Raw genomic sequence first — 23,146 nt, 5'->3', positions numbered from 1 at the left:
TCTCCCGCCCCTCCTCCGCCGCCCAATCCGAGCGAAGAGAGGGCGGCGCAGCGCGCACCGGTTGTCCAATGAGGGGCAGAGATGCGTTTGGCGGGTCGGTCGGTGGCGGGAGTTTGGTTCCACTCTCTCTCTCCGCGCACTCTTGGCCATGCTGTGCCGCGCGCTGCTCCGCCGCGCCGCCGGGCACCGTGAGTACCGCGCGTACCGCGCCCCGGGGGCTGCCGTGCAGGGAGCCCGCGCCCCAGTTGTGAGCGGGGTGTGCGGCCCCCGGGCCCTTCTGCCTCCCGGATCGCAGCGCCCGGTGCAGTCACGGTCCGCCTGTCTCGTTTCAGGTCAGTCCTCACCGCTTCCCCTGCAGCATCTCTTGGATGGATACAGGTGCAGCCGGGAAGATGATCACCTCTCTTACGGAGAAATCGGGATGCCCGTCCCTCCCTTCGGCTGCAGCTTTTCTGCAGGTACGGCCACCTCCTACGGGGCCGCGGAGCGCGGGTCCCGCTGTAAGCTCGTTTCTGTTGAATGCTTCAAGATTTGTTGGCAGGGTTCCGTGTCAGCGTGAGCTGTTAACAGGGAATGTGCACCTCCACGTCGTATACGTTGGGTCTGGGAGCTCCTGGGGATGCTGGGGAAAGCATTCCCCCAAAGAAGTGGCTGCAGAGCACTTGTTCTGATGGCTTTGTGTTTCAGCTTTGTCTGTTTCAAGGTGATGACAATACCGAGTTATGGATTTGAAGAATTGGGCTTAGTTCAATATATATAAATGGCATAGCTGGATGGAGAATGAAAAAATCAAAGAGGTGGATGGATGTCACTGGCATGTGTGGAAGCTCTGAGACCCTGAGGGCAGAACTCTGGTGTGCTGTACTCTGGTTGTGCCATGAGGTTATTACAGAATCACAGACTGTCCCAAGTTGGAAGGGACCCAAAAGAATCATTGAGTACGAGTCCTGGCCCCACGCCGGACCACCCATCCATCGGACCGTAAATGCCTTTCTCCAGGGCAGCTTTCTGCTCCTCCATCTCATGTCCAAGGAAAACACTTGGAAAACGGGGATAGGTCATAAAGATGGAGGAAAGGAGTTGCCACCAATGCTTGTGAAAGAGGGCATTGTCTTAGAAGTTGCTCATTGACCCACTCTATTTCCCATATACAACAGTTTTAGAATGGAACGTCTAGAGAGAAATATTGCTTGGCAATATTTCTGCAATTTGTAAATGGAAATTGCAGTGTAAATGCTATTTTTTTTACAGCTATCCATTTGGTGTGCACCCCATTTAAACTGCCCATAGTCCCTTCACAAAGGGAAGAGGCACGATTATGGATCAGCCTTGTAATAGGCGATTATATTTCAAATTTCTTTTCAGCCCCGAATTTTGAGCGTATATTGGCAGTTGCAAATGAAGAAGGATTTGTCAGATTGTATGATACTGAAGCTCAAACTACCACGAAACTGATCTCTAAGGGTAAGTATGATATGATCTTCATTTGAAGTGACAAGTATGGGAGGTACTAGAACGAAAGAAAGCTTTATGAGAGTTGTTTAAACTTAATCTGGGAAGTACTTGTATCCTTTCGTATACTTTGCGGAGTCCTGTTTACAAAGCAGCCATGTGAGTGTGCTCTTACAAAAGCAATGGGAGATGAATGGTTGTGTGTTTGCCATGCCTGAGGGAAGCTGCTAACAAGTAGCCTGTTTTCTGATTCTGATGTTCATTAGCCTCCTGCAAAACACCCTTATGCTGAACTGAACACACTCACTGAACTAATTTTGGCTTTTGTTCTCTTGTCAGAATGGCAGGCTCACTCAAATGCTGTGTTTGACCTTGCCTGGGTACCAGGAGAGCACAGGATTGTAAGAAGCCTTTTCCTACCTAAGTTTATTCTTAATGCTTTGGCAACAGCGTGCAGAATATGATGAAAGCTTTTTATTCTTTCCTCTGAAGGTCACTGCTTCAGGAGATCAGACAGCCAAGGTGTGGGACGTGAGAGCTGGGGAGCTGCTTGGCATATGCAAAGGTCACCAGTGTAGCCTCAAGTCAGTTGCTTTTTCTAGGTTTGAGAAAGGTAAATGTTGGCATTCCCTCCTGTCTTTTTTTTTTTTACTTCTTCTTTCCCGCTACTACTTCTATATTTATGGGGCTAAAAAAGGGTTTTGGAATCTGTTGGTTGTACATAGCACAGGTGGGCTGAGCAGCAACCTGACCAGTGTTGAAACCTCGCAGTGATCTGATGCTGTCTGCATGTCTCTGATCTGAGGCAACTTTAAGGCATGGCACTGAAGTCACTCGGTCCTTACTTAAAAACATGAACCTGGAAATACTCTTTGTAAGCGTTTAGTTTGTTTGTTTGTTTGTTTGTTTTTCTACAATAGCACTAAGGGAAGACCAGGAAGAGTAAGGAAACTAGTCAGAAAGCACTGATGGCCTGATCGTTGTTTTTCTAAGGGGCACATAGATGGCATTGTGCTGGATTCAGTTCCTTAACTTTTAGGAATTAATAGTTCTCTCTTTCTCAGCTGTTTTCTGTACTGGAGGCAGAGATGGAAACATCATGGTTTGGGACACGAGATGCAACAAGAAAGGTAACTGAACTTTCGGATATGTATTAATAAAGTTCCATAGCTCGTGTAGAAATAGTTCTCCAATGTACTTATTGGAGTAATGCTTTTGCAAGATACTTCAGTAAGAAGATTATCAGATAACTGGGGTCTGCTCTAGTACAGTAAAAGGATGTAATAGATAGATATAGGCTAGACTATGTCTAAGATGTTTTTTCACTTTGCAGTTGTCTTAGATTGGCAGTTTCATGTCTGTGTTGCCCTGATAATATCCTGTGTATTGTCAAAGAGAGAAGGTGGTACAAAACACATTCTTGTGTAGGACAGTGCTGAGATGGGCTGGGTGAGAGCAATTCACTGAGAGGTAATCAAAGCTGGAAAGTTTCCTACGAGCACAGGAAGGAGAGAAGGAGCTTGTGAGTCCTGGGAGTAACTGAATGTGTTGTGGGAACACCTAAGTGCAGGGTGATTGTTCTACTCTTCTCCTGCTTCCTGGAGCTTCTCCCTCTCCAGTCAGCTCATGCCCTCGTGCTTCTCAGTTCCCTGTCACCAGCAGTTTTGTGGAATGTGTTCTCATCATTTTGTACGTAACTAGCAGTTGCCGTTTTCAGAATACATTACTGATTTTAAAAGCGTGTCCCAGCTGCTTTTTGGGATTTATTCCAAGCTGCTGCCTGCTTCGTGAAAATGCTGGCAAAATTATATAGGCGTAGAAACTGACAATTTAAATGTATTTGTCCTTCAGATGGGTTTTACAGACAAGTGAATCAAATCAGTGGGGCACACAACATAGTTGACAAGCAGACTCCTTCCAAACTGAAGAAGAAGAGGCAGAACCTGAGAGGACTTGCGCCCTTGGTGGTAGGTGCCAGGAAGACAGGCGGAACGGAGGCCTCTGCTCTGTGGACAGTGTTATGCATTGTGGCCCTCCTAAGTAATTGCAGCGAGAAGTATTTGGCTTGAATTCTGTAAACACTCCGATGTATCTTTGCAGAGTTAGGTTTTTGTGTCATGGTCACTTGCTCTGGCTAATTTTAGACATTGTTGTCTAATAACTTACATGCCATCGGAGCCATCTTTGTGCAAATGCCATGTGAAAATACATCTTTTTTTTTCCAGAGAGAAAGAGAGTGGCTGCAAATTCTGTTTTTGAGGGGTGAGAAAGAAAGGCCTCCAATTTTTTTTTCTTTCTTTCCCTTCTTACTCCCTCCACACTACACCTCCCAAATGTGACCTCATTAACAACAGCCTCTCCAGAATAAGAGCTGCTCTTATTTAATCTATTAAACTCTTTGATGAAGGTCGTTCTCTTACCTCCGACCTGTGAGGTGTAATCTTACACTGCTGCACAAATACTGACCAGTCCCTGGCAATCCCCCGCTGCTGGGCGGGGTTGAAGGACTATTGTGTCCTAAATGAAATCTGGTATTCCACGTTCTCCTGCGTGTAGTGAGCAGCCTGCTGGAGAGCACAGAGCAAACTCTGGCAGGAGGGAGCCCAAGAAGCTCAGGCTAATTCTAGAGCAAAACTCAGGCTGGCCTATGGCCAAGAGAAGCAGAGCGTGGCTGAGAGGTGGGGTCCTCAGTATTCACTTGGCCTTATCTTAGCGGCAAGATTCTGCTTACCTTGAAGGAAAACAAAGTTCTTTTTTTCCCTCCTTAAGGATTTCCAGCAGAGTGTAACTGTGGTGCTGCTTCAAGATGAGCATACTCTTATCTCTGCAGGAGCTGTTGATGGGTAAGGAGGGAAGATGCTTGCTTTTCTGTGCTTTTCTGTCTGTTTCTCTTAGTGACACCAGAAGATTGGGAGATTTTTTTTCTAAGATCACAGCGGCTCACAAAACTACAGTTACTACATAGCTTGCTCCAAAAGTAATGCCTCCTATTTATTTCCATTAAAATTACAACAGGTACATAGAGCACAGTAACACTATTTGATAGAGTAAATTCTCGGCTACAAAACGCTCTTTTCAACATAGTCAACACCATTAGCTATGTGTTTTTCCAGTGATGAACAAGACCCTGCATGCTGCGCCCATAAAAATCTGCACCACTAGAGGTGACCCACTGGCACTGTCACCACTGCTGAAACATACTTCCTGCCACTTCTCTGTGCTCACATCCACCGTTTGCTCTCTAGTGTCCTCCTCTGTCATCATGGGCCAACATAATAAAATAGAACACATTATTTTTGGGGCAGCCCTGGTATTAGGTAGAGTTAACAGAACTTGCTGCCAGCTTGCATTGCCAAAGCAGAATAGTGCTTTTCTTCCTAACCCAAGACTGCAGTGCTGAAACAAATTGTGCCTAAATGGTAAATATTCATTTTAGTGTCGTAGCTATGGGTCAGTATGAGAACAGTTCTTATCTTTGTTTATTTTCATGGACTTGTTAGACGGCAAGTCAGAAGACTATTGTTAGACAGGGAGCTGTTTTGGGATGTGAGAGGGAGACTGAGGCCTTATATTTGTGCAGGTGTGCTTGAAAAAATGTTCAGTCGAGTTGCAAAGGACACGTTCTTTTAGATGCCAGATCTGTTGCAGCATCTTGTAGCTCAGGGAAATGTCTTGCTGTTTGGTGTGGAGATTACCCTCTCAGGTTTTGATTATATAGCAAGTTTCACTGTGGCCAGAGCCTTTCTGAGACACATAATATTGACTCGTCATCCTATGGTTCATGATAGAGGCTTGCTCCTAGAGAGCAAGAAAAACCTCAAAGGACTTCATTTTTAAAAATGGAGTGTAAAGGCATCCTCGTTATGTCCTTTTACTAGTTGAGGAAAGTTGGCTTGCAGACTTGTGTTTTGTGTTGTTAGTTACACAAAACAATGCTGCTTCCTCATTTGTGCTCAGCACAACAATTGTGTTTTCAGCACATCTCTGCTCTACTCCTAATCCATTGTGCCATCACTGGGAATTCCTTATTAATGAGCAACCTGTCTTCCTGTGCTTTTGGAAGGCTCTGTCTGCATTGCAAAAGAAGGCTTGACTTTTGGCAAGCTGTAGACACCTATGCTCATGTATTTCAGTGTGATCAAAGTGTGGGACTTGCGCAAGAACTATGCTACTTACCGTCAGGATCCTGTGCCTTTCAAGTCTTTTTGCTATCCTGGCACCAGTACTCGCAAACTTGGTAAGTTATTGGATGGTTCAACTCTATTTGCACTGGATCTTGCAAAGACAACAGAAAGGATGGGTTTTTACATCACAACCTTTGAGAGCAGAGCAATACTTGAAACTGTTTGGTATAAAAACAATAGTGTTATTGTTCGTGTTGCTCTTACTTTGTACCTGGCACCTGACAGAATGACACAGTAATTGCTCATGACTTGTCTAATAACTGTCTTGATGTACTAATAGTCAGTATTAGTCCCAAGAACATGAGGGAAATCTTTGAGGAGCTGACTATGAAATAACTTGCCAACAAGGAAGGATTCTGCTTGAACCTAAATCATCAGCAAATCACATAGGATGGCGTAAGCCAATCAAAGTCACCAAACATGAGGATTTATGTTTATTTTTAACTTCTGCTTCTACAACTGGATGTTCCTGCTATCCATTTGAAACCATCAAATAAGCTGCTTGCCTGCTCTGCTCTGAAGCTGAGAATTCTCTCTAAATAACATTCTGAATCCTCATGAGAAAATGTCAATGTGCTAAAAATTTTTGTTCTCCAGCAAGTGCTCTGGCAAACAAGTAATCTTTCCAATGACAGTCTCCTATGTGACAGAGATCCTTTCCAAATTTCCTCTCTTGACATTTCTTTGACAATGCCTGTTTTCCAAAATGTTTTGGTGGAGTTATTTCTTGGGAATTACTTCTCTCTTTGTCTCTAGGATATTCTAGTCTGGTGTTGGATTCCACTGGTGCTAATCTGTTTGCTAACTGCACTGATGACAGTATCTACATGTTCAATATGACAAGTTTAAAGACCTTTCCAGGTAAGAATGATATCTGAGGAAATAACCTGTAAAAAATAGTACTGCATACAGTAAGGTTTCTGAGGTCATCCACAAAAGCAGGCATCTACTGAAATCAAGCAGCTGGCTTGCAGTGGCATTGTATTGGCACGGACCCCTGCTTCAAACTTGGTCTTGATCAGCTGGGAAAAGAGCACTGTAAGAGCTGCGGGCAATGTGATGGCAAAGATGCAAAGAGCTCACTCCCAGCCCTGGGTGCTTACAGCACTTTCTGGAACCCTGGTGGAGCAGTTTTGCCACGCAGTTCAGAGATGAGGACCATGTTATGGACTGGTGACTGGCATTGCTAATGAGATGTTACAGAGCATAGAAAGACAAGTTTCACTGCCTGCGTGAAGCAGTTTTGAATCTTCCACTCTAATCTCTCAACGTTTTAGCTCTGAATCCATGTAAAGGGATCACCTCTTAAATTGTACTCAGATATTTTAAAGTGTCTGTTAAATCTAATTTTTACAGCAGTTTCTGGGAGAAAGTATACCCAGCAGGTTGTGGAGATGCTTTGTTTTTTTCCAGCTTTTTAGATTCCTTCAGCTCTGTGTCTGTGACCTTTACATCAACAAGATGGTTCGCAGACTTTGCTGCACTAAAACTTCTTTGTCATAGGCCAATGGCTGCTTCTCAGAAAGCAGCCAATCTTATTAGATGTGTTCCAGACAGACATATGATTTAGTTTCCGTTGCCTTTTCTTAGTCTTTCAGTTAATTGAAATTAAATGAACAATGCGTTCTTCTGTATGCTCTTCAGGAAAGCAGTCTGTTGGGTGGGGATGTTGCCAAAGCGGAGAAGTAGTGCAAGTATTAAATATTAATAGGTCAGTTGTTAATTTAAACCCTGTGTGCCACTGCTGAGCTATGGAAATACTCTCCTGGTCTGTCCCTCTTCCAAAGGAGGGCTACAAAGCTGGGGAAGGATCTGGAGGGCAAGGTGCGTGAGGACCACTTGAGGTCCCTGCGTTTGCACAGCCCAGAACAGAGGAGCTGAGGGGAGGCCTCATGGTGGCTGCAGCTCCTCACAGGGAGCGGAGGGGCAGCGCTGAGCTCTGCTCTCTGTGACAGCGACGGGGCCCAAGGGAATGGCATGGAGCTGTGTCAGGGGAGGGGCAGCTGGGGGCTAGGGAAAGGCTCTGCACCAGAGGGCAGTTGGCATGGAACAGGCTGCCCAGGGCAGTGGGCACGGCCCTGAGCTGCTGGAGTTCAAGGAGCATTTGGACAATGCTCTCAGACATGAGATCTGATTTCTGGGTGTTCTTGTGTGGAGCCAAGAGTTGGACTTGATGATTGTTACGGATCCCTTCCAACTTGGGATATTCTATGATTTCCAAGAACAAATTCTCTCTGAGGTCCAGGCCACCCTGCCACCTGCTTCTACATTTAGCTGTCATCTTCTGTTGACTTGTGTCAACAAGTTAGCAAATAAAACCTGGAGACAAACCTCAGTTCATCAAGCTGCCTGAAAAACAGGACTTCTGGGGAACTGGCAGGGGATCAGTGAGCTGGCCCTCCCACAGAGGGCAGCACGGGCCTGCAGCTGGGGTGAGCTGCTGGGAGGATACTGGGCCTCCTTCCTTGCTGGGCTGGATCCAGATGGCAGCTGCTCCGATCTAATGTCGGGACAGCAGTGTTAGTTGGAAGAGGGCTGTGAGGAAATCCTTCAGTAATAGGATTTGCCTGTAACCACTGCGCAGAAAGAGCTGCAGGTTAAAATCAAAGCACGTTGTGGGTCTCACAAGGTTTCAAAGAAAGCCAAAGGCAACCATGTGTCCTCCAGTCTGTGGGTCACCTTTGTTAAAAACATGATGAAAAAGAGACTAAAAGTCCTCTAACCGACTGCTAACTGCTCATTGAGTCTGTGGTATTCACGGTGTCCCCTCTTCTGAGTGCCTTGTGCCAGGGCTGGCCAAGGGCGTGCCAGCCCCACGTGGTGCTAAATTGGGAAACTTGCCCTTTCCACCCTGATAAGAAGGCTGGGTGTAGTGTGGCCAAGTGTACCAGATGCACGTTCAGCTCCTACGCTGGCCATCAACTCTTCCGGTGCTTGCAATAGGAAGAGCAGCAGCTATTTGGAGGCTCGAGGTGAAGTGTTACTGGGACGTTAAATATAGATGATTGACGAGTGTAGCTGACACTGCATACGTTTGGCTAACAGAGAGGCTGGCAGCAGGGGAAAGGAGTAGCCTATTGCTTCAGTAAAAGCTTTCTGTGCGACTGTCCTTGTTAACAGTGGGGCTGGCTGGTGGCAGTGGGAAGAAGCGGCAAAGTGTAGCTTTGGTGATGTCTTGGCCTGGTTGTGATATGAGCAGAACTAAAGCTTTAATAAACCTGACGCATTTTTCTAATGCCATGAAGAGAGCCTTTCAGGTAAACCTGCTTCATGCAGGGAGATACAAGGGCTCCTACTGAGTGATGCCTCCTGCTGCCTGCCGGCTGGAGCTCCCAGCCTTGTAGCAAAGAAGCAGTACAACTGCTTTCTCTAGAATATACATGGCTAGGCAGGAAAAGCCTGTCAGATCAGCCCTGCTTATGCAACCAACTCCCACAGCTGTGTGTTGAGTGCTGTTTTTATTTTCATTGTCTTTCTCACAGTGGCGGTTTTCAGCGGACACCAGAATTCTACCTTTTACATCAAATCCAGTATTAGCCCAGATGACCGGTTCCTGGTTAGTGGCTCAAGTGACTGCAACGCATACATCTGGAAGGTGAGATGTCTGGGAGAAACCCAAGTGTGCAGCTCCAGGCTGGCTGCCCAGAACTGCTCAGCTCTTTGATTTCATTTGCTTTTCATGTTCACGTAGGACACTCCCTGCCTTCCACTCTTGCTTAATGTAGTGTGGGGTTAGATCCTGGCATGTTGTGCCCAGAGTGCGTTGTCAAGGCTAGATCTAGCTATTTAATGTAAAATGGAGCTAACCTCCTGCCATCAATACGTCTGTCATCACTGCTGCTTATTACAAGTTGCTGATCTTAATCTGGTTTCAATGGGCACTACAGTCTTCTTTCAGTCCTGTTAATTTAGGTGGCTATGGCAAGTAGACAGTTCTTGGTACATATTTAGCAATGGAGTAAGTTAGAAAAAAACTTAAATTTTAAGTATTTTAAAGGGCACTCTTTTCCTCCTCCCTTTTTCTAGCTCTTGCTTCAGACTTAACTTTTTCTCATACTAAATTTACAGTAGTTAAAGCCTTTGTATTACTGCAAGAGCTCAGCCAGAGCCTTCAGCAAAATTCCAAAGTGCTGTCTGACAGCTGAGAGGCTTAGTCACTTGGCATCTTGCGCTGACGTGTAGGAAATGCAAATGTCACAAAGTTAATAGCGGGGACCTCAGAATAAGGCGTGCTTCAAGTTCTGTTCTCCATAGTTTACAGCCATTCAGGAATAAAGTGGACTTCTTATCTCATGAAGAATAAACAGAAGTCACGGGTGACTGCTTATTTCAGGTTTGGGGTAATTCCAGGAAATGCTGACTTGTTTATTCCTTACATGATGAGTTTGAAAGTACAATACAAAGCTCTGAGGGCAGAGAGTCTACCTGCTCTGATTGTGGTTTGAGCATGTAGTCCCTTTGTTTCTGAGAACACTTCTTGTAAGCAGCTAGGTTGCCTACCCAGAAGAAACAGAGTGCAGCAACATGGCTAGTGCCACGTCAGGCAGTGTAATTTTAGCCTTTTTCACTTCAGTGTTAGTTCAGCAAAAATACCTGTGCAAACTTGGGCTGCGTGTCCTGCACTCACGTGTTTTGGCACTTTTGTGGAAAGCAGGCTGGAACTGGGTCAAGAGTGTTCAAGGACATCATAGCATCTCAAAGTTTAAGCAAATACATTTAAATGCATTTGCATATAGGAGGCGTCTATTTCTATCATGTGTGGGTGACAGATCATATTGAATATTTATTAAGTAAATCATCAGATAATCACTTTCAATTCCATAGTCATGTTAGGAAGTGGGACTTCCAGCAAAACTTGGTCTTTTTTTCAGATCTGCCATATTCTGAGCCTTCTTAATTTGTTTTAAATGTTGGCAGATTTTAGTGACACTGAAGCATATTTTCTGGGATGAGGATTTACTATGCTGTGAAAGTATGTGCTTAGATATTTCACAAGCAATTAGCAGGTAATTTTGGAAAGAACTTAAAGAGGAGTGCTAGCTTTCCATATCCAGAGAGGCATGAAAGGCAGACCAAGTCCTTGCTGAGGAAAGAAAAACAGAACAAGACATTGTCTACACGGATTATTTCTTCGAGGGACTTTGTAAGCAATGCCAATTTGCACTTGGGTCAGCAATTCCCAAGGAATACTGTGGATAGAAGGCATTGCTGACGAGGATACTGTTTCTGTCTGCTTTGACATATAACATCACTTTCAGACAATGAAAGCTCACTTTATTATGTTGGTTGTTTTAATTACTAGTCTGTTGATTAATGAACTGACTCTCAAGCAACTCTAAGACTATAAAAGCCTGGGAGCAGAGAAGTTATTCTCTGTAAAATGGTACCTAAATGAGCTGCCTCCCTGGTAATTAAAAATAAGCTTTATAGACTTGCACTTCCGTAGTTCCATTATTGTCTGAATCCTCTGATGATCCTCTTAGAATCATAGAATCTCTTGCTTTAGAAGCCTCCATTCCTTACAAAGCAAGGCTAAAAATGAAGGTTTCTGGACTCTAAATACTCTGGCATCCCAAGGACATAAGGAAATACAAAGCTCTTCCTAATGCATTTTTTTTCTAGCACCCGAAGATGGGTGGTGTCATTTAGCCTTGTCCTCCCTCATATTCTAATGAATGCACCATCCTTTGGTTCACAACATTGCAAGTTGGGTGTGACTGGTTTAATTTATACTAATGCAGTGTAACATCAGCTTGGCCCAGCAGGAGTAATCCTCTTCCTCTGCTTTCCTTTCAGCAGTCGGTGACTACTAAGCTGTTATGTGTGCAGTGCAAGATTGCTATTAAATATAAACAAAGATGTTCTCTGCACCTCTGTCACTTATTCCCTAAATAGGGATTTCGTTTCTATGGCAGAGAGGGGAATGCTCTGAACAAGGCAGTTAGTGGATATTTAATCAGTGATTGCTTCTGCTATGCTAGGAAAAAAAATGTGGGCTGTTATGAAGAACCTGTTTATATCAGAACAAGTTTAAGATGCAGAAGCTGGATATTCAGTTACAGTTGTGCAGGTTGTAGGAGAGGATCCACAAGAAAAAACTTGTGTGTAAATCAGAAGCCTCCCCTGATGTTTTGCATCTCTCTGAAATCTGTATGTAACGTCTACTCCTTTTCCCACGCAGTAAAGATCTGTTCATTCACTTAGTCATGTATGCAAATCCCCCTTATAAATCCCCCATATAATGCCACGTCAAAAATGGTGACTCATAGATCTGGAACGAATTCTCTGCTTATAGCATGCAAAACTTGGATATAATCTGTGTGCATGTGCGTATGTGTGTGTATTTCCTCCCTTGTGCTACCTAATGCTTGAGCTTCAGTTGTATCTGTCACTTACACAAGCTGTAACTGAAGAGTAATAATAAGAATAAAGATTAACAGTAATAATGAGAAAGGTTTCTATGAAGGGTAAAAGAGAAAAGGGCCCAAGTTTAATGAGCAGGTGTGCTTTAGGGAACTTTTTTATCAACTCTTAAAGGCTCTCTGGCTCATTTGATTGGCAGCCACCAGTTCTGAAGTCAGTAAGTATTCATATATCGGACTTTGTTGTTCCTTTTCTTTCTTTCTTTCTTTTTTTGATAAACCATTTGTTCTAGGGTTATTTGTAAAATAGCAGCTGAATATATTTACCTATTCTCATTCAGAGTGTGATCTTCCCAAACTTTTAAGCATCTTACCTAGAAGAGATAGAGTTACTACTTTGCGTAGTGTGCTGTGCTGACAGCTCTGGCAGAAATCCCACATGCAGCAGGAATTAAACAAGTGTTTCAAAGCAAGTCAGTGCATCTCACTGCTGACCAGCTGCTTCACCTTTAGTGGTGAAACGTGAACTGACCCTTAGAGCCCTATAAGTCCTTGTCCCTCAGAAAAAATTGCCAACGGTACATGGTGTGGGGGTGTTTTTTGAGGAAGGAGGGATGTTAGGATGTCTCTGGCAGTCCATGAAGTGCTGAATTGAAACTGTGGACTTGTTCTACATGGGCTACTGAACAGTGGTCATGGAGTAGCCATCCTTACTAACACCATCCCTTTGAAAGTGTTCCGTTGCTTTGAAGTTTGAAGCATTCAGTCCTACGGAGAACATTGCCTTTGCACAGCTGCAGAGCTGTGGTGTCTCCCAGGAGGTCTGAAACTTCTCAAGGCAGCCAGTGCCAGAAAGAAATCCTCGAAGTCAGGAATAGGGATGGAGGTCTGGGTTTGCCTCTCAGCTGCAATGGACTGTGATTGTAGGCAGAAGGCAATTGGATTTATCGTTTGTGGCACTGAGGGACGTGGTTTAGTGGGCATAGTGGTGATAGGCTGATGTTTAGACTAGATGATCTTTATGGTCTTTTCCAACCTTAATGATTCTATGATTCTGTGATCTGTCTTGTATGCTTCACGGGTGGATTGTGGAGGTCTTCCTTAGTGGTGTATGGGTCTTCTGATTTTGTACTTATTTTTTCTATGGAATTTCAAAGGTTTCTGAACCCAGCCTGCCTCCACGGATTCTTGTTGGTCACTCTCAAGAGGTTACCTCCATCGCTTGGTGTCCTTCAGACTTCACTAAGGTTTGTTTTCTGGAAAATTGTCTTCCCTGTGAAACAATAGATGCTCCATGACAACATTTGCTTTTCAAAGTTGCAGCAATATTTGTTTTGGGGGAGGAAGTTCTTAGTTAATAATTTCCAAAAATGCTCATTTTTTGAGGGCAGTGAACTAAGCTTGTTGCATGAATGTATCAGAACATCGTCATTATTCTTTAATAATTTGGACTACTTGATAAGACCTAGAAAATTGTAAATGAAGGAAAACTTCTGATGAGAGCTTGTTATACTACCTGTGAGAGGCAAAGTTGTGAAACCATTTCATTGGGTCTTCTAAAAGCCAAAAGCTTTTTTGTTGTTCCATACATAGCTGTCTGACCATTGATACATCTGCTAGTCTTGTACGGAGTGGTAAGAACTATGCCCTTTGAAAATCATGTAGGCTCTTCCCTCATGACTATTCTTATAATCAGAGCTGTTTTCCTAACAGATGTTTGCATATACACCCAAAAATTCACAGTGAAATTGTCAGTATTAATACCCCAAGTATCATTAGAAGGAGGGGAATTGCAGGAGGATGTTAGTTTAAATGATTGGTCTCTATCAAAATGAGAAGTAATCCTAATAAATCCTAGACAGTGCCCTAATAATAGTTTCTTGCACCTCAGAGTTATTAAGCAAGTCAGACACTTTGCCCAGCTTTCACTGCAGCACCAGGTCTTCAGAAAAACTTTACACAATGTAGGAGAGTGGGAAACTTGCAGGAAAACAGGGATAATAGTTTTGGCTATGTAAGATGCACAACAGTGTGTGAATTGACATTTTAGATGAAATCTGTTGTCTGTGATCCAGTGTCCTGATCATGGTTTGGAAATGCAGACCAATACAGCCTTTAGAATCTATACCAACACATAAAAAATAGTTAGCCATAGTACAGATTGTGAGGCATGAAGAAAGTGAAGACATGGTGCTAAGAAAGGTCAACAAGCTCCTTCGAGTGATTTGAGAGGCCAAGTTGCTTTCTATGAGCATAATATTGGTGTCACAGAGGTCACAGTAGAGGCACTTTCCTATCCAAGATTACTGTGATCTTCAGCCACAGCATTTCCTTCTTGCTGTTGATTCTCATGTGAGTCACCAGATAACCTGTCCAAAGAGAGCTGTACAAGAGTAGGTTAAATGCTAGTGCTTGTTTGAAATAGATTGCAGGGATCATTTTGGAACACGTGAAGCCACAGCAGGAATCTAGGCGAATGTTTCCAGCAGAGTTGGTTTCTCTGCCAGATACTGCTGACATCTGAGTCTGTAGAGATATCGCCTAAGGCTAATGCAACAGCCTTCCAATGTCACCTTCTCAGTGCGTTGCGAAAGTTTGTCCCCAGGCAGAAAAGGTCCTGAATAACAGACAGACTGAGATGCAGGTACAAGAAGCAGCATGGCTACTTTTAGCTACTGAGCAATGGAAATTGCAAAATATGCACTGGCCCTTCCTGAGCAGGGTGTCCTCTGTTACAGAGCTGTACAAGGCAGATGGTTACTGGTGACTGGGGTTTCCCTAGAAGAAAGATTTGATTTCCCCTTCAAAGCAAACACTTGTCTATGGTACAGTAATGGAATAGAGTTGGGTTGTTCCGTTTGTTTAACGGGCAAATCTCGTATCCTCTCCGACCAGATTTCACCCTGCATACATGTTGGCATGGTGTGCTGGGTGTAGCTGTCCTAGCTCATTTGGCCTGTGACCCACAGAATGTGCCTTGGCCACTCCCCAGATGTACTTATATTGTAGATTGCCACATGCTCTGATGACAACACTGTAAGGATCTGGCGCCTACAACATTTTCCGGAGGAGGAAAAATCGGTGTCCAACAAAGCCAAGTTGGTGGGCTGGGTCACACAGAAGAAATCAGAAGAACAGTGTGGAACAGGTAAGGCCCCTGTGATATCTTGCTCTGCAGCACAACTTCTGAAATTTGGCTGCTCACCAGTGAAATCCTTTGGCTTGTCCTAGTCTTCTATTTTTTCATATTAGGCAATAGTTCATAAAGCCAGCCAAACACTTCTACTTGTAAATACTTCTACTACCACCAAAATGAGCTGGCTGAAATAGCTTACAGTATGCTGAAGTCTGCATGACCAGCCTGCAAAGTAAATACTTAATAATACAACTTGTCAGGCAGCCAGGTCTTTGGTGGGCTTCTGCTGTGTTTGATAATTGAACAGCCAAAAGAGATGTCATGTGTGCATGGACTTCTTCAGCCGGAGGAGCTGGAAGCCAGAATCACCTGCTTCACAGCTGCATTCTTACAACTCCAGCTAAAGAGGATTTGAACATTAGCTGTAGCAGCAAGTCATATTTTTTCATATCAAATGATAACAGAACAGTAAGATCATGTTCTTTTTCTGGTTTCATATCTTACTCTGTAAAGGGCTGATGGCACAGCATGGGAACTCTGAATTGTTTCCTCCTGTCCAGTGGTTAAAATCTGGACAGCATTCTTTGCTGCTGTTATTAATTTTGCATCTCATTGTAACTGACTGTCTGTGCAGACAAATGGCAGTTAATGAAAGTACCTTCAAAAATGCATGTAGACAATCACATTGTGATCTTAATGTTCCAAAATTGATCGATCATGTTCATCAATTCAAATGCAGTGAATTACAAAGCCTAGGTGATCAGACAAACCATCCAGCATGCTCTCACAGCTAGCAGGCAGATCTCAGCTCTGCCATGCTCAGGAATGTCTAAGGTTGGTTAAGATCATTATGATATACACCTCTGAAGAACTGCCAGCAGGAAAACTCAGTTATATGAGTGTAGTGTAGCCTTGGTTGTGAATTGCTGCTGCTTTCTGGAAGAGGAGCAGCTCACTGGGCAGTATCCCAGAGAAAAGAAAGGAATCCTGCATCATAGTGCTGCTTTGACTTGCCTGAAACTTGCGTTTTGTTATAGTAGAGTGGGTGAAAGGCAAATAACCCCAACGAAGTGAAATAAAATGAGCTTCTCTGTAGTGTGGCTTTGAAATTGATAATACAATAGCATTCTAGCAGATGTTGGTGTGAGTTCCAGTGTGCTACCTATATTTTCTAGACACCCTCTGAATGAATTTCACTTTGGCTAACACAAATAGAGGCTGAAGGTCTCCAAATCCCACCAATGGGATAATAATACATCTAACCTTTTGCTAGTGAGTAACAGTCTTGCAGGAAGTTTGCAGGACAATAGCAGGGAGAGTGCCAGCTCTGCTCTGTAGGTGGTATATGGTTTGTGTGTACATTCACGCTGCTTCAGGGGGGGCTGAGAAGTACGCTTTGTGTATTAATTTTGACAAAAGCGAAGTGAGTCTAGTGTAGAAGTCTGAAATCTAAAGTGATTTGTATGCTGAAACTTTACAAGTCAGCTTTAGCAATTATACTAGAAAAATAGCTTATTTCTCCTGGTTCTTGCTGCATTAAAGCAACACAGGAGGGAAAAGGAAGTACACAGACACTGCAAACACAACAGCAGGCTTCCTGCTGACCTTGGCTCTCGAACACAAAGCACGTGCTGTTAGAATATAGGAGTTATCTGCAGAGACTGATTCAGAGCTAGCAGCTAAGTAGTATTTCAGACCTGCTGGGATGAGATCTAGGTAGTTCTCCGCCCATTTGTGTGGAATGAATTGTGAGGCTGAGGCTGCGCATTAACTGTTGACCTGTATTATGAAGTGTAGGAAGCAGAGTTTCCTTTTCTTTGGAAACTGTTTTTGTGGTTTCCCTAATTTGCAGTACTTTATGCTTTTGTGTAACCGAATTTCTGGTGTAGGCCTGCGCATGGAAAATTCATGACTCTTAAATCTGGAGGTTCATAATACCATTTTAGAGAATTTGTAGCAGAGAAGGTGGGAAACTTCTCAAATATCTGCATTGGTGTTATGCAGGTTGACTGCAGATATTTACAGTATGCGGAAACATACAATACTACATGGAATGGCAGCATGAATGGAAACAGCTTGAGACTGGCTCAGCAGAAGCCTGAATAATGTATGCAGTCTTAGAAAAAAGCTTCGTGTTCATCTTCTCTGTCTTAAGTTTGGGGATATAACTAGTTTGCTTTTTTGCCATGACACCCCTCCAGCTCGTAACAGCTTTTTTCTGTTATCCAGGGTCTCCACAGTGTAGCTTTCACATTGGTTTGGGATTGAGAGTGCTCAAACCTAGCTAGTCATGCCACATTTCTGCTGTACGGATTTGTAAATGGTCATTAGAGAATGAGAACTGCTGAGCTTGCTTCTTTTCTTCTACCTATAGGAGCTTAATTTTTTAAATGCATTGGGTTCCCCAACTGAGATATTATTGTTCTGTAAGTGCTCGTTAAAGTAAAGATTAAGAGAACCAATCTTGGCAGTGACTTTCTCTTAGTTCAAGTTGAAGTAAGTCATTATGACGTAGCACATTTTATCTGGAAAGAAGCCTTTAATTCTCTTTGTGCTTTAAGGTGAATTGTAGTGGGATTCATTAAAATGGTGTCATATTCCTTTTGCTCTGATGCACCAGTCCTTTATTTTAAAGGGCTAGATAATGTAGTGAAAGGACGGATCAAAAGAGGCTTATTATGGTATCAGAGTCATGTAGGTGTCTCACAAGTAACATGTCAAGTGAACAGCCCAACATCCTAAAGAAAATGGCAGGTTATTCACACTAGATTTCTCATTGACCTAATGAAGTACTTAGCAGCAGCTAATGTTGAAAATTAGGAGTTCAGGTTAAACTTCTGGAAAACAGAAAAAAGTCAGAGCTCTTGTGCTCAGGAGTGGAAATGCTTGGAGTAATTAATGTGGTATCCTACTTAATTGCATCATCTCAAGTTAGATGAATGAGAAAGCCAGGCATCTAAGAGACCCGTTAATGTGTTCTCTGTTGAAGGGTGCCATAAAACAAAAAATTCTCTAATATTGCTGCAAACTGAGATCTTTGCTGTATACGATTCCCACTGTTACTGGTGGTCTTAGGTGTAAAGCTACCTGTGACTACTGTTTTAAAAAGTTGGGTTATCAGCAGGGGATTTTAACATCTTGACTAGTGAGCTCAAATGCCATTGTGACATATTTTTCTGGGGATCATTTGTTTTAAAGAAATTAAGTACAGTGACAGATTTTTATTTTCTTGGGAATTTAAATCCTTGCTAGGGAGGTGAAGAATTTCTCACGTGTCATTAGGTGTGGTAAATAACTACCATCTTCGTCCTAATATGGCACTGCAGAAGATTCTCCATCAAAAAGACAAGAAGGTGAAAGTATGTACTTTCCCATTCTCACTTTTTTTTTTTTAATCTTAAAAAATTGCAATTATTAACACCTGACTAGGAGGATTGTTCATATGGTATGGCATTGCAGAATAAAACTTCCCTGGTATAATTAGCTATGGGACCTGCTTACAGTACCTTTGTCCCTTAATTCAGTCATGGAACTGTAAAAGATTGGGCAGATAGGCTGACCAGCTGCAGATAGAGAGCCAGCCTTGTTTTCAGGCAGCTTCCCAAAACAGAGCTGTCTGGACCGAGCTATTGCAAAGCTGCCAGCAAGGCTAGATTAACTTACAAGATTCAAGATCTGTTTTGTCTGTCCATCGGTCCCTCAACTGCAGCTTAAGTAAGGGTTCTAGTCATAGAAGGAATAGAAGTCAGACATTAAACCAATGTACGGTATTATACTTAGCCAAGTGATATAGGATTCTAAGTAGGACTTGTATCAATTTAACTGAAATGAGAAGCATGCATGCAATGTAATTCAGCAAGGTACATCTGAGAATCAGGGCCAGCCCTGAATTAATCTCGTAGCTGGGATGGGTATTTATGAAAGGGCTGTCTTTAATCTGCTGCTCTGTGTTCCTCATTAGACTGCTTATTTCTCCTCCATCAGGACGATCAGCCAGCCCACAGAATACTCCTGCCAAGGCCTTCTTAGTGGGCAACCCATGTGCTTCCTCACCACGTCCAGCTGCCTGTGCTCCCAGTTATTCTGGAGACCTTCCTCTTTCTACAAACACTCCAACAGTCTCTGTCAAAACTCAAATAGCCACAGTCTGCACACCAGCAAAGCTGAGTGGAGCCAGCCCACGTGCTTCTCCCAAACTGATGCCTTCCTCCAAAATGTCCATTAAACACTGGATTGCCAGGACTCCGTGCTCTTCTCCAGAAGTGGGGAAAAAGACACCTTCTCCTAGAAAAGCCCTGGCAGAAGTCACACAGAGTCTCTTAGAAACATCTAGCACTCCTAAAGCACCGCACTCGCAGGCTGAAAAGCGTGCCAAGAGAAGGCTGGACTGCAGCAAGGAAGACGAAGCAGGACAGAAGTGTCTGCAGGCCTGTAGCTGTGTGACTGAACTGGACCGTGTGGCTAAGAAGTCCAAGCTAAATTTATGTCACTTGGCTGCAGGCCAAAGAGCTTGTGATGAAGGCTCTCTAAGTCTGGCTGACTTGGATAATGAGCACGAAGACTCAAGCCACAGCCCAAAAGAACTTTCTTTTCCTGGAAGCCTTGTTAATCCATCCGGCACTCAAATTTCCCCTGTTGTTTTACAGTCTCCCTGCGAGAGAGAGACGGATGTAGTAGATAAAGAGAATAGTTCACCAGAAAGAAAAAACTGGCTGTCTGCTCTGGGAGAGAAGCTACGGACTGGCAAAGCTTGCAGCCCCCCATCATCTTACAGCTCCAGTGCAAAACATCAAGAGGCTGCAGTAGTGACAACCTCACCAAAAACTGTAAGTAGGATGATAAGGGGCAGTGGTAATGAAAGAAGATATCCCTAGCTTCTACTGTCCCCATTCTATACATGGTCAGCTCTCTCTTACTCATTTGGAAAATTTGGAGGATTTGGAGAATTGTCTGTTCTCTTTGATTATGGACAAGAGAGATGATTTCTGACCTAATAATCTAAGTACATTAATGCTGTAATACACTAATCCCCTCCATGCAGGAGGAGAATTCTTAAGATGGTCTTGTCCCTCCTTTGGAAAGGACTTGGAGCACGCAGAAGCTAAGAAATCCTCAAAGTTCCCAGCTGGATGTTTGAAGGATGTAGCTGTCTTATGAAATACAGTTCTTCTCTGAGAAGAACAATAATGGCAGCACCTTTCCTGGTAGATCTACTGTTTATGTGTTCGCTATCACATCTGCATGTTTATATTACTGAAAAGCCACTTCAGCATTGGAAGAAAGAGCTAAATTTTATTGTAGCCCAAGTAGCAAAACAATTTGTTACCCATGTTAAAACCATGAGCTAAATAATGCCTTCAGTTCTTTCTACTGAAAACTAACAGAAAACAAGGGAATTGCAGAAGAGTCGGAGGGTGGGATTTGACCTACATAATCCTACTTTGGATATACAAGAAACCTATCACTGAGCTCATCCTAGGATCTGAAAAATAAGCTTATAAGGCAGCTACAAAAGTTGGCACGAGGGCTTGAGGATTTAACACACATACTGAGAAATGATAGTTACATATTTAAAAAACAAACTAGTCTTTTCTCTGAAACTGGACTCTAGGTCCTACAGTATCTTTGACTGAATATTATTTCAGTACGTTCCAAGTAAATTTCCAGTTGTCAAATTTTGGTTGTACTTTCAAGTGGATATTTGATGCTAGAAGCTGTTGCCATGTTTAAGGCTTATTTTGCTGAAATATCTCACATCTTATGCAAGTTCATCTCCTTCAGCACTTCTACGAGGTGAGAAGTGTGCATACCACCACACCTTAGGTTATAGCAGTTGAACTCTTCATCTTGTAGTTGTACCTAGAAAACCTTGCGATTTAGAGTGTACCTGTTTAAACATAAGACAAAGATTTGCCCTGGAGAGTGATTAACATAAAACAGTTATCTCTCCTGCCTAGTATATTCTAGCTCAGATTTTGGGATGCCAACGGCCTCTGTTGTGCCCAAAGCTTGTCAGAGTGCCTAGCAGCACTCCTTTGTCCGTTGCATCTCAGAGATCAGCAGCCTTGATATCTGTGGTAGGGAAGGTGGAGCTGCAGTCAGACAAACCCAGTTCTTAGGCAGTGTTTCCTGTAGGTAGTAAGCTTCTTATCTGTGAGACGAACAGATTACAGTAAAGAACCTTTCATTTACTGTCTTATTTGGGAAGCTAAACAAACTGGAGCAGTGATGGAGGGGAGACTTTAAGAATTCTGCAGCATACAAACTTAACTCAGAAATATTTCTTGTTGGTTTTTCTAGGCTGTAACCACTCCAGTTTCCATGAGGAAGATCTGCACGTACTTCCACAGAAAGCCACAGAATGACTGAAGTAGTGTGCGGCAGTTGCGCCTGATGGATGTTGGATGTTGGGGCTGTGGTATCGAGACCAGGTTTAGCAGAGCTGACAGAGCAATATGCCAGCATTACACTGTTCGTTGTCGGACGCTGGTAAACTCTTCTGTTTTAAAACCTATTAATACTTGAAATCAACAGAGCATGGAAAATTAGTATGATATATAGAGACTCATGCTCTTTTATTCACTTGAGGTAATGGATCATTTTCATAGAGAAAGCAGTATTTTTTACATGGCTACTGTTATATTCCGAAGAGAGCAACAGCTGTGATGCACATTGCTGACAGGCATATGAAGCTTATCCTTCAGTGTTATTAATCTGCCATTGAAAATTTATTTAAGAATACTGTGTGAAGCGTTGCACCCTTCAGAAAAGCAAATGTTTTGTGTCCAGAAGCCCATACTGGAGGAAGAGCTCAACCACTTTGTGCTGAATGGCATTTCCAGTTAGTCCTCTCCTACAATACCAACTACTCGATTCCAGCAAGGAAGTTTTGAATGTATAAATACAAAAGAATTTTAAATGCCCTTGTATCCATCTCCATCCAACGGCACAACTGGTGATTATAGTCTAAAAGAAGAGAGGGTACTTAATCAAGTACTTAATGCCTTTACTCTTGCCATTGCTTTCTTTCTCGAAGTCTGAAAACTTCAGTATTTACCAACATAGTTGGCTTTTGAACCATCAGCACTAGAGCTGTTAAGGCCAACAGCTTGTCACCTCTCTGAAATAAAATATTGGCAAGGTGTGTTACAAAAGTTATTCCCAAATGGTGTTCCCTAACAACTGGTTGCTCAGTGACTTCTTACAGATTCAGCCTGCAGCAAAGGCATTAATAACTGCTTATAAAATACCTTTATGACAGTTTTATAATACAGTATTTATTAAATAATAGCTTGTACATGGGGGGCCACTTCACATATTAGAAAGCACTTCACAAAGTTTACATATTAATATTTTACATGCTTTGCCATCTCTAAGTCATCACTGGCACTGGCAGAACAAGATCACTAGCTGAAATAAGATCACTGGCCTGCTTGCTAATGGCAATGACTTCGAGGTCATTGTTTCCACAGGGGTAGCTAGTAGAAGATCTGTATCTTAGATTTTTGAGCATTTACTCTGTCTTCTGGTATGATGGTTTCTGTGAACTTAAAAAAAAATAAAACCTACTTCTGAATCCCAATTAAGTCTCTATACTGCAAAAGTGCTGAGGTATTTAAAGGGGGTGTGTTCCAACTAACCCGTGTGTTTTGACTGAAGTTTTCCCGCCTACTTTACAGCACTGAAAAGTGCAGTAGCTGAAAGGGATTAGATGCTGGTTTGTTTTATTTGCTGTGGATTGTATTTTGCAAGGAAATAAATGACATGAAAGAAACTGGCTTTTGTAAAAGTTCTCTCACAGCTACAAAGCAAAAGTAAATGGGTAGTGTAATTAAAAAAACCAAACAAATACTAGTCATCATCAAGCTGCTGCTTTTAGTAGGAACACTCACTATGTATAAGGGCCAGAAAAACTTCCTCTTGTTTACTAAATTACAAGCCATCATCGTATGAGCTTTGAGGAGATGTTATTAAGTTAGAAGAATGCTGGAAAGGGAGTGTAGTTCTATGGA

General features: G+C 42.9%; 1 protein-coding gene across 1 annotated transcript; it reads left to right on the top strand.

Annotated features, from left to right (window-relative positions):
• DTL (denticleless E3 ubiquitin protein ligase homolog) lies at positions 53–22,716 on the top strand. Its single transcript, XM_021391035.1, has 15 exons — positions 53–188; positions 333–458; positions 1,366–1,464; positions 1,792–1,853; positions 1,945–2,065; positions 2,517–2,582; positions 3,304–3,419; positions 4,222–4,295; positions 5,586–5,689; positions 6,393–6,497; positions 9,119–9,231; positions 13,156–13,245; positions 15,008–15,146; positions 19,119–19,960; positions 21,435–22,716. The coding sequence occupies exons 1-15, from the start codon at positions 149–151 to the stop codon at positions 21,501–21,503; spliced, it is 2,166 nt and encodes a 721-aa protein (XP_021246710.1). The 5' UTR covers positions 53–148; the 3' UTR covers positions 21,504–22,716.

Source organism: Numida meleagris, chromosome 3 (assembly GCF_002078875.1).
Source record: "Numida meleagris isolate 19003 breed g44 Domestic line chromosome 3, NumMel1.0, whole genome shotgun sequence".
NCBI classification, from domain to species: Eukaryota; Metazoa; Chordata; class Aves; order Galliformes; family Numididae; genus Numida; species Numida meleagris.
The sequence above is the reverse complement of the archived record's forward strand: the minus strand, read 5'-3'. Positions and strand labels throughout refer to the sequence as shown.

Coding starts and splice junctions, on each gene's coding strand:
- DTL (XM_021391035.1), top strand. CDS start 149: ATGCTGTGCCGCGCGCTGCTCCGCCGCGCCGCCGGGCACC. Junction 2,066..2,516: donor TTTTTCTAGGTTTGAGAAAG/GTAAATGTTGGC, acceptor TCTCTTTCTCAG/CTGTTTTCTGTACTGGAGGC. Junction 13,246..15,007: donor GTCCTTCAGACTTCACTAAG/GTTTGTTTTCTG, acceptor CTTATATTGTAG/ATTGCCACATGCTCTGATGA.